This window comes from Manis javanica, chromosome 12 (genome assembly GCF_040802235.1).
Source record: "Manis javanica isolate MJ-LG chromosome 12, MJ_LKY, whole genome shotgun sequence".
NCBI lineage: Eukaryota > Metazoa > Chordata > Mammalia > Pholidota > Manidae > Manis > Manis javanica.
In genome coordinates, this window is record NC_133167.1 from 51,618,063 (window position 1) to 51,630,169 (window position 12,107).

Consider the following 12,107-nt stretch of genomic DNA (forward strand, 5'->3'; position numbering starts at 1 on the left):
TACTGAATTTTTGTACATGGCCCTGACCTAAGGACAATTTTTACATTTTATAAAGGGTTGTAAACAAAACCAAACCAAAAAGAATGTGACAACTATAGATAGTATGGTTTACAAAACCTAAAATATTTCCAATCTGGCTTTTTACAGAAAAGATATGCACACCCTTCATTTATACTAATGTTGTACAGAATTCAGACTTGCAATTACAGGTCCAAGATAATGTTCATTTATTCCCATCATGATGCAGTAACATTCTAAAAAAATATCTTCTGATATCACTTGTCAGAATTTCTTTTTGATTTTTTCTTCATCTTCATCATTAAAGCTCATCCTACAATAATATGAAAATGATTGAAAGAAAAAGAGTTTATATCTTTTCAAAAATAATTACTCACTACTCTTATTTAATGGATCACACATGAAATATGCCTTGCCTAACTATAATAATGGAAAATTGGAAAAGGATATCTCAAAGTTCTTAACTACTTATGGCAGATACTACCAATTATAGTCTTATACACTTTCAATGTCATATTTTGGTATGCTCTTTAACTTAATTTCACTTATCCTGGTTTATGACTGTTTTCTATTTCAAATATTTAACATGAAATAACAATCACAATTTAAAAATAAAACACTTGAGAAAATGAACATAGCCAAAACATCAGAAAATCTTTTGTGCACTGCAACCAAAAAAATAAAGATTCATAGCTATCTCTTATCTTTTAGATTTGGATAAAATACAATTCTCAAAGCGGGCTATAAGGCTTTTTACATCCGGGCCTGTGGCTCCAACATGGAACTTCAGCCAGACATCTCAAGCCCTCTCCAGAGGCTGCCTCCTGATAGGGAATCAATTCAAGAAACCTCATACATGGTTGAATGAAATTCCATCCAGGAAGCACTACAGCATTCATGGACCCTTTGGTCTGTTTCTAAGTATGTTCCTGAATGACAATGATTTATGTAGGAAAAAGGGATGGAAAAAGATCTTCCATGAAATGAAAAAAAAAAAAGCTGTGGAGTAATACTTATATCAGACAAAGCAGACTTTAAAACAAAAGACTAAAGACAAAGAAGGGCAATACATAATGATAAATGGATCAATCCAGCAAGAAGATACAACAATTGTAAATATCTATGTACTCAATAGTAGGAGCACCTAAAATACAGAAAGCAAATATTAACAGACATGAAGAAATTGACAGTAATATAGTAATAGTAGGGGACTTTAACACCCCACTTACATCAATGGATAGATCATCTGGATGGAAAATTAGTAAGGTTAACAGTAGCTCTGAATGACACATTAAACCAGATGGACTTAACATATATGGAACATTTCATCATAAAATAGCAGAATTCACAATCTTTTCAGGTGCACATCAACATTCTCCAAGACAGATCACATTAGACCACAAAATGTTTCAATAAATTTAAGACTGCAATGGTATCATCTTTTTCTAATCACAACAGTATGAAACTTGAATCAAGAAAAAAACTGGAAAAAACAAACACATGGAGGCTAAACAATATGCTATTAAACGACCAAAGGGTCAATAAAGAAATCAAAGAGAAAACTAAAAACAAACAAAATCTTAAGACAAATGAAAATAAAAACAGTGGTTCAAGATCTTTGTGCAGCAAAAGCAGTTCTAAGAAGTAAGTTTAAGCGATACAGGCCTACCTCAAGAAACAAGGAAAATCTCAATCTAACCATACACTTTAAGAAATAAGAAAAATAAAGCCCAAAGTTAGGAAAAGGAAGGAAATAATAAATTTCAGAGCAGAAATAAATGAAATAGAGACCAAGAAGAAGAAAAGATCAATGAAACTAGGAGCCAATTTTTTGAAAAGGTAAACTGATTTATCTTTAGCCAGACTCATCAAGAAAAAGAGAGGACTAAAAAAAAATCAGAAATGAAAGAGAAGTTACAACCGATACCAGTTATGTGTGCATTATATAGGATTATAAGATTACTATAAAAAAATTACATCCAATAAATTGGACAACCTAAAAGAAATGGCTTAAGTCCTAGAAACACAATCTTTCAAGACTGAAGCAGGAAGAAATAGGAAAACTGAACAGACCAATTACTAGCAATGGAATTTAACAGGTATTCAAAAACCTCCACAAAAAAAAGTCTAGGACCAGGTGGCTTCATAAATTAATTCTACCACACATTTAAAGAGAAGTTAATACCTATCTGTTTCAAACTACTTCAAAAAATAGAAAAGGAATGAATGTTAGGACTGTTCCCAAATTCACTCTCTGAGGCCAGCATTACTGTGATATCAAAACCAAAGACACTGCAAAGAAAGAAAACTATACACTAATATTCCTGATGAATTGAAATGCAGAATTCCTTAAAATGTTAGCAAACTGAATTCAACAAATTTGACATTATCATTCACCACAACCAACTGGGGTTTATACCAGGGATGCAAGGCTGGTTCAACATCTGCAAATCAATCAGTGTCATATACTATATTAACAGGAAGATAAAAACCACATGATCATCTCAACAGATACAGAAGAAACATTAGATAAAATTCAGCTTCCATTTGTGATGAAAACTCAACAAAGTGGATATAGAGGGAACATACCCCAACATAATAAAGGCATTACAAACCCACAGCTAACATCATACTCAATGGTACAAAGCTGAAAGCTTTTCTACTAAGATCAGGAACAAGACAGGATGTCTACTCTTAGCATTTTTATTCAACATAGTACTGGGAAGTACACACAAGAAAATGAAATTAAACTGGCATCCAAATTGGTAAAGAAGAAGTTAAACTGTTACTATTTGCAGATGACACGATACTTTATATAGAAGACCACAAATGTTAGAATAAATGAATTGCAGGACACAAAATCAATATACAAAAATATGCTGCATTTCCTTATACAAACAAAATATCACAAAGAAGAAATTAAAACAATCTTATTTACAATTGCATCAAAAATAATAATAAAATACCTAGGTATAAACTGAACCAAGGAGGTGAAAGAGGTTTATTGTGAAAACTATAAGCCACTGATGAAAGAAATTGGTGATGACATAAATAAATGGAAAGCTGTTTCATGCTCACAGATTCAAAGAATACTGTCAAATGTCCGTATCACCCAAAGCCATCTACAGAATTAAGGCAAACCTTATCAAAATACCAACTGCATTTTTTCACAGAACTATAACAAATAATCCTAAATTTGTATGGAACCATGAAAGAACCCAAATAGCCAAAGCAATCTTGAGAAAGAACAACAAAGCTGGAGGTATCATGCTCCTGGATTTAAACTATACTAGAAAGCTACAGTGATCAAAATAGTATTGTACTGGCAAAAAAACAGACAGATTGATCAGTGGAACAGAACAGAGTACAGAAATAAACCCATGCATATATGGTCAGTCCACAACAAAGAAGGCAAGAATATAAAATGGGGAAAAGACAGTTTCTTCAATAAATGGTGTTGGGAAAACTGTACAGCTACATTCAACACAATGAAACTGGACCACTTTCTTATACCATAATACACAAAAACTCTAAATGGATTGAAGACCTAAATATAAGACCTGAAACCATAAAATTCCTACAAGAAAACATAGGCAATAAACTCTCAGAAATTGGAATTAGCGATTTTTTTCTAGATATGTCTCCTCAGGCTTGGGAAGCAAAAGCAAAAACAAACAAGTGGAATTATATAAAACTAAAAAGCTTTTAGGAAAAAGCAAAGGAAAGCCATCAACAAAATGCAAAGTTAACCTACTGAATGGGAGAATATATTTGCAAATGATATATCTGATAAGAGGTTAATATCTAAAACATATAAGAACTGATACAACATCAAAAAAAATACAATTAAAAAATGGGCAGTGGCACTGAATAGACATTATTCCAAAGAAGGCATACAGACGGCCAAGACACATGAAAAGACGCTCAACATCACATCATCAGGGAAATGCAAATCAAAGCCACAATGAGGTTATCACCTCACACCAGCCAGGATGACCGGTGTCAAAAAGATAAGAGGTAACAAGTGTTGGTGAAGATGTAGAGAAAAGGGAACCTGTGCACTGTTTGTGGGAATGTAAACTGGTGGAGCCACTTGGAAGACATGGAGGATCCTTAAAAAATCAAAAATAGAAATAATTGTAAGACCTAGTAATTCCATTTCTGCCATGTTCCTGAACAAAAACACTAATTTGAAAAGATACATGCACCCTAATGGTTACTGCAGCATTATTTACAATAGCCAAGATATGGAAGCTACCTTAGTATCCACTGAATGATGAATGGATAAAGATGTAGTACACACACACACACACACACACACACGATGCAAACTTACTCAGCCATAGACAATGAATCTTGCATTCACAACAATGAATGGATCTAGAGGGGACCAGGCTAAGTGAAATAAGTCAGAGAAACATAGCCACCATATGATTTCACTTACCTACGGAATCTTAAAAAAAAAAAAAAAGGAATGAACAAATAGATGCATAAATACAAAGAACAAACTAGGGGTTGACACAGGGAAGGGGGATGGACAAAACAGATGAAGTGGATAAATAGGTATAACATCCCAACAATAAAATAAAGTCACATGGATGAAGGAAAAAAAAGATAATGAACAGCCCTTTTGAAGAATAGCAGGAAAAGGAGCCAAGATGAATGTGGGCTTTAGCACATCCTGACTACACTAAAGAAAATTTGCTATCTAAAATGTATATGAGGCTCCAGTATATTTATTCCTAACAAGTTGATTCTTTATTTACATTTGAAGTGAATTTAAATGATTTATTGCCATAGTTAAATTTCTAAACATTTCAGTATCTAGAGGCTACGTTCTGATTGTATTTTCCTTACTATTCTTTGAAGCTTCATTTAATCTGTTTATTGAGAGATATAATGCAGAGTAAGAATAAGTTTAGATAATTGTTTACCAAAGTCAGCTCTACACTTAGTACTTACCTTATTTCTCTTTCCATGATTTTGGAGATTTTCTAGTTTTTCATATATTAAGGTAGCAATCTCTTTTGCATCTCTGGCATCTATTTGCTCTCCCCAAGTATTTCTCTAAAATTAAAAACATTTTTCTTACAATCTTTTGAGTTTCTAATCAAAACATGACATTTCTAAGAAAATGGGTTAAATATTCCTTAAATTTCCAAGTGTCTGAAACTCCAATTTCTTCAAGGGATTAGTGCTGCAAAAATATAGTTGATCATCCATAATTTACCTGAAATAAATACTAAAAATACTGTTACGTGAATATGTAAAATAATTCCTTGTGAAAAATGAACTGCTAACTCCAAATGCCTCAGAACATTTAAATTGTAAAGAAAAGATATCCCCAGAGGACTCAAATCATTCTTATACAATCTTCAGCACAGACACAATCTTCACAAATGACAGTGGAAAGCAATGTGTGTTTCCTGGTTCTCATTTGCCTACCGCAGGAAGGTGACTGAAAAGGAGGAATGGAACAGGTCAATATACCCAGGCTTGCTTCTTTTGGATCTGGACCCAACTGTTTATTTTTTTCTGGTGGGAACCCCACACTACATGCTAGGATTTTGTTTTTGTGTGTAACTGTCCACCTGGTTTGTATTTCTGTTTATTCCAATCATTATTCTGCTTTGGCCTTTTCATCTGGCCAGGCCTTCTGGACAGCATCCCTGTCTTTCGATTTGGACAGGGATATTTTGGGTCTTGATCTTGTCCTTTGGACTTCTCTGAATGCATTAGGTAACAGTATCTTTTCAAACAGCTCCCTCTGTGGTGTGGATAATTCTGTGACAGCTAATTATACTGATATTGCCTACAACACTTATTTATGCCATCTATTTCTCAGCTGTTCTGAGAATTGGAAAAGTAGTGCTAGTGATTCTAAAGCAAAGATTCAGACTCCGGTATAAGTTCCTTTACTCTCACTGAGTTCTGCTTTCCCCAGGCTAGTTTTGGTAGTAGAGTTAGCCTCTTGAGCAAATCAAAGTCCTTAACTGAAAAATCTAAGTGTCTGATAACTCTAGATTTCTGAAATTCATCATCTGATTTCTTTATTAAGCTCTATTTTTTAAAATTTTTATTGAAGTGTTAATATACAATCATATGTTGGTTTCAAATGTACATCACAGGGTTCAACAGTCCCTGTGATCAACTTATAATTGCGAATTATTGTGCCCTTTTATCCCCCCAACCCTTGATCAAGCACCCACCCCAACCCCTTCCCCTTGGTCACCACTAGTCATTTCTCAGTGTCTATGAGTCTAATGCTGTTTTGTTCCTTTTGTTTTGTTTTTTTTTTATATTTCACAAATAAGTGAAATCACATGGTATTTGTCATTCTCTGCCTGTACTTAGCACTATTTCAAAATGTTTTATAATTGCTAATAAATGAGATCTTAATCTGATGCTTTTTCAAAAAGTATTAAAACATTTGAAATTACTTATTTCAAATGTTTTAACAGAAAAGAAGAACACATAGCAAATATTTATTATATTACAGTCCTATTGTCAAAAATGTCATTCTTTTAGTTGGGAAGACAGCAAAAAAGGTCGAGCTCTTTCAATTAGCAATTATACTGGCTAAAAGACACATGCTTTCTTATTAATGATCAGAGAGGTTATCACCTGAATTTTAAGACTCACTGGTAGATGTCTAGTTTTCCTGTTGGAAAGAAAAGCATATTGTCAGTGGCCCAAACAAAGGAGTTACGACTGAACCACAGAATCTTAATTCTGTAGTGTACAAAATCCTTCATATTGTCGTGTAAATCACTAATAAATATTCCTCAAGATAAAAGCTCTGGTATTAAGGCTCTTATACAGGTGGTATGATAGTATTATCTCAATTTTTCTTCTTTTCCTGGAAAAAATAACAAAAATTCTAAAGCAGGAAATGTAAAACTTCACAGGAAATATTTATTTTGAATCCTACCACAATTATTAATATTTTGTTATGTTTCCTTAATAGTTTTCCTATTCATGAGTATAACAATTTTAAGGCAATGGAGATCAAAATTGTGAAAAAGAAAAATCTTTTACAAGCACTTGGTGTATACGGAAACAGATAGCTTCAGTAATAAGCAATAAAATAAACAATGACAAAGGGAGAAAAAAATAGAAAAAAGCATTACTCAGTCTAAAAACACATTTTCTGAGCTTAGGCTGCTAAAGGAAGGAACCACAGAGGACGCCCTGTACATACCTTTGCTCTTTCATAGGGATAAAATTTAACAGTTGGATAGGCTCTGATACCAGCCTTCTGGCAAGTCTGAGCATGAGCCTGACAGTCTACTTTGCCAGCTTTCACTTTTCCTTTAATCATCTGAAAAGAGAAAAATATGGTTTGCTATTCTGTTTGTCATAGACTATTTTGGCGACCACAAAGCGGTATGATACTAATAATTTCAAAGTTTTATAAACTTACGGATTTGTTATTTTAAAAAATTAGTTTTAATCCTTTCCATTTTCCATTCAAACAGGAAATTCTTACTGGCTCTATTTACCCAACATCACCTCCCCAATAGCAAATACATTCTCCTTTACCCTGAGCCACCTGCTGGCACCCACACCCTGTGTGTCACACCACAAACATCTCAGATCCTGTCTTTGCCCTTCCTCCCTTCTCTGGTGCCCTGGGCCGAGGCTCCTTGCCTGTGGAAGGCTGTCTACTCCACCCACAGCCTCCAGTGCCTCCCTGTCAGATCTCTTACTTGTACTCTTCAGCATATATTCTTGTGATGAAGAAAGGATCCTTAGTTAACTCCCTGTTTCCACTATCAGCCTGCTTCTCTCTTTGAGCAGTTACTCTCTCACTTCTCCCACACCATCTACTTACTTTTCCGCAGCTTTTACTCTAGCTTCTGTTCTTACTGTCCCTCCACTGAAACTGCTGTAAGTTCATCAATGACCTGTATATGGATCAAATGAATGGACACCTCACCTTGCTGACCACTCCTTTCTTTTCTCTCTTGGCCTTTATCACTATTCACTGTTGGCCTTCCTGCCCCTCTGGCAGTACCTCCTCCCTTCCGGCATGGGAACTCCTACACCTGCCCCTCACACTGTAATATCCAATCACACTTCTGTCTCTGGTCAGCAGTCTTTTCACTGTGAACAATCTCCCCAAATACCTGTATGCTACTAAGCCCAACCTCTCCCCTCATTTTCACATATACTGGCTCTTTAGCTAAATAAGCACCTTAAATACAACATTCTAAAATGAATCCTTTCCCCTTAACCTACTCTTCCTTCTATTCCCTATTCTACTATTTACCCAGTTCAAGCCAGTAACTACGGTCATTCCAGACTTCTCTCCCACATTTATCACAATCAACTGAACACTAAATCCTAATCTTCTTTTGTCCCATTCTTTTTATCACCACCACCCTAATCATGGTTCAGGTTATAATCTCTCACTTCAGGACAATTAAAATAACTTTGCTGCCTCTAGTTTTGTCCTCAAGCTGGGGAAGGCACTAGGTAGACTGAGTCGTGTTAGGGCACGAGCAAAGGTGCTGCAGAAGCACGTATGCACACATATGAACACACTCACGTGGAGGTCAGAGAAATCTAGAATGTTACTTTAAATTAAGCTTTATGTCATTTCTAAAGTTTATTTTACGTATTAGTTAACTTCGGATTCACAATTACTTTAGGAGGACACCACATTGTTTTTGGTGCTCTAAATTGCTTTCTCTGACCTTCTTGGCCAGTATTCAATCCATTCAATGTGACTTTTCTAAAATGTGAAATGGATCCTGCCATACCGACAGTTCTCCTCTAATGCTTATATACAGAACACATTCTGAACAATATGAAATCACTGAGCAAGAGCACACAATGTCAACAGTGTGAGGAAGGAGACCAAATCTCCTACTTCTTAATCTAGTTTTTACAATTCTCCTTGGTCTTATATTCTGGTAATGCTGGACCAACAGTGGAGATCCCTGAACATGACCCACTTTCTTGTGTCCCTGCATCTCCACAAATAATTGCTTTCTCTGCTTAGAGTAGTCTCTAGCCAATCCAGTTGTGCCAAACTCCTAGTCACATTGTAATTCTCATCTCAAATAATGAAGTTTTCTGTGAAGCCTTGTCTCCTGGCATGACTGACATTCTTCTTTGCATGTTTTTGCTTCACTCTAATTTAACTACAGCAACGATCCTGTTGTATTATATACATTTATTTGCAGTTTATCTTCCCACTAGAATATCTTCTTAAAGATATGGAACTTTTATCTTTGTATTTTTGTAGCTCCAGTATTTAGCATAATGTTTTTCACCAGGCACTTAGGATTTGAATGATCTTTTTCAGGTTTACTAATTTTCTGCTGTATTCATGATATAGCTGCCTTACAAAATATATTTTTAGTACATGAGGGATGAGAGAGTAAAACAGAATTATTGGAAAAAAAGAATGTGTAAGAGAAAAAGACACAATAATTGGGAAAAAGATGAATAACCTCTTATTTGAAGGACAAGTCAATAGCTAAAATAATCTTTTATGACTTGCAAAACCTTTGAAATACCTTTGCTAAAAAATTGTCATGACTTGGATTATTCAGCTTTTGTTTCAGACTGATAGAACTGGGGCTTTCTCATTCTAATGAATGTTTTGCAATCCATGGCAACGTTTTTGGATTATACAGGCAAGGAAGCTGACAATCCAATCAGGTCACTAATAGGGCTGTTATGACAGAAACAACAGAAACTTAGATTGCATTCAGTTTATGTATTCAGTTTAATTTTAAAAGTATTTACTGAGTTAGATATGGTAGGTATCAAGATAGACAAGACATGTACCTCACCCTCAAGAAGCTCATAGTCTTATGGATGACACAGATTATCTAACAGGTAAAAAATTAACATGCATTACCTAAGTGTGGTGGTGTAGCTTAAGATAATTAAGATGACACTGATTAATTGAGAAGTGCAGAGAACACAGAAGTGCCCCTGGAGCAGGGTTCTGTAGGTAGGGAGAAAAGATCCAGATGATCAAGGCAAGGGAAAGGTTAGTATTTTAGAGAGAGAACAGCATGTACATAGGGGTACTTGTTCATCAATTTGGAATACTTTGTTGTATCTGGAGTGTAAGGTGTGGAATGGGGGACAGAGATAAAGCTGAAGAGGTAGGAAGGGTCAGATCACAGACCTTAGTCAAGGATGCAAGTTAAGAAACAAGTTAACAGGAAGCCTGAGAAGGTAAACATTTTAGAAAGCTCATCAGGCAGACCTGAAGAAGGCAGACTGGCAATATGAGACTACTTAAAAGGCATGTGTGAGAAGTCGAGGTGAGAGATGATGAAGGCTTGAACAAAGGCTAACGGAGGAGATGGATAGGAGGTGACAGATAGGAAAGGCATTTAGATAGAACTGACAGGATGTAGTGATTGTCTGGAGGGCAGCAGAATAATGGTGGATGGGGGGGAAGAAAGAGGGAATGAGCTGCAGAAGTGAGGTTTCTGGCTATTATGGTTAGGTAGATGATGTCCTCAACCAAGAGAGTGATGCTAGCTAAAAGCTTTCATCAAGAAAGATACGCGGAGATTATAGTCATAGATATGGAACAGAGTTTTTAAAAAATTCACAAACTTTAAAGAAAAAAATTATATTTAAAATGCTTTATCTAATTGTAAAAACATGCATGCAACAACAACTTATTCAAGTATACAGGACTCACCCTGGCCAAGAGCTCAAACTCTGGAGCAAAATTTTGGCAAGGTCCACACCAAGGAGCATAAAAATCAATGACCCAATGATTTTTTCCTTGAAAAACTTTTTCACTGTAAGTCTGAGGTGTTAGGTCTATGGATGCTTGAGGCAAAAATCTGTGGTAAGGGATCAAAATTATTTTTCATTACACAAAACCAAAGCAAACATTTAAAACATAACATTGCAAAGCTTTCTAAGTTAAAAATGAACTTTGAAGTTAAAAATGACTTCAAAGTTAAATGACTTTCTAAGTTAAAAATGACTTCAAAAAGTGACAACATAATAAAGCACATCTTATCTTGATAAATTATAATTCTTTACTGAGTACATTAAATGCTAGAAGCTTAACTCATAGTAAATATAACTACATACATGAGAAAAGGGTACCTAGCAAGGAGTCTATCTTATACAGTGATACAGATTTGAATTACTCACCCTAAACCCCAGATTCTTAGGGAATAAGCATCCCTATTCCAACCATTGTAACTACTGGAAGAAAAAATAAGTAAGTTGTTAATAGTACTATTATTGGCTATGTTCCGAAGACAATTTAATTGTAGCAATTTAAAAGAAAAGTTTAGTTGATTAACTTTATCCAGCATCTGTGTTCTCAGTGATACCTAGCTACAAATATGGCTTACATGGCTTCCCAAATATATTTTTCTCTAGTCTTGAGGTCTGTTTGTGCTCCAGATAGGCCTGAATGTTTAGCTGCCTACTGGTAATGTCCTAGACCCATGGGGATGGCAAAACTCAAAATGTCTGAGGCTTTGGCTTCTGAACCTTTACTTCAGTTATTACTGTCAAATTCCTACCCACATTTTAAGACCTATGTCAAAAGCCACTCTATAAATACAGCCTTTTGTGATTTCCTCTGAGTTTTTACCTCTTCCTCTTTTGAAATCCATGTTTTATTTTTACTTTTTAAAAAGTATTATATTCTGCTTTGCACGAGTCTTCTACATGAAGTACCATGTGCTGCTGTGGAAATAGGATGGGCACTGAGACAGGCCTGGGTCAAACCCCACGTTCAAGCCATAGCATCCGTGTGACCTGGGAAAGTTATCAAGGTCTGTGAATCAGTCTACTTATCTATAATAGTAAGAAGGGAAAAATTCTTACTTCTCAGGCTCTGAGACTAGTGGAAATAATATGAGCAAAGGATCTGACACCGAGTGGGACTTAAGTGTCGATTCTTCCTCTCCCTATTTCCTTTACTAGACTGTCAGCTTCATGAGCAGTGGGACTGTTCGATTTTCTTTTCATCTTCTCAAGTTCTCCTTAATACATTATCTTAACATGGTAGGCTCCCCTAAAATATTTGTTTGGCTTAACTTTTATTTAGTTAGGATAACTTTAAAATTTTAACTGTATAAATA

At 35.2% G+C, this 12,107-nt stretch overlaps 1 protein-coding gene across 1 annotated transcript in view; it reads right to left on the reverse strand.

Annotated features, from left to right (window-relative positions):
- Positions 1-210: 210 nt before the first annotated feature.
- The window catches only part of DNAJC10 (DnaJ heat shock protein family (Hsp40) member C10), a 47,430-nt gene continuing 35,533 nt past the window's right edge, over positions 211-12,107 (reverse strand). The window contains exons 19-23 of the mRNA XM_073218586.1: positions 11,164-11,217; positions 10,697-10,844; positions 7,220-7,339; positions 4,981-5,085; positions 211-331 (exon numbers count right to left, since the gene is read on the reverse strand). Of these exons, the coding sequence (XP_073074687.1) occupies positions 320-331; positions 4,981-5,085; positions 7,220-7,339; positions 10,697-10,844; positions 11,164-11,217 (439 nt within the window). The 3' untranslated portion in view covers positions 211-319. The remainder of the gene's footprint in view (positions 332-4,980; positions 5,086-7,219; positions 7,340-10,696; positions 10,845-11,163; positions 11,218-12,107) is intronic.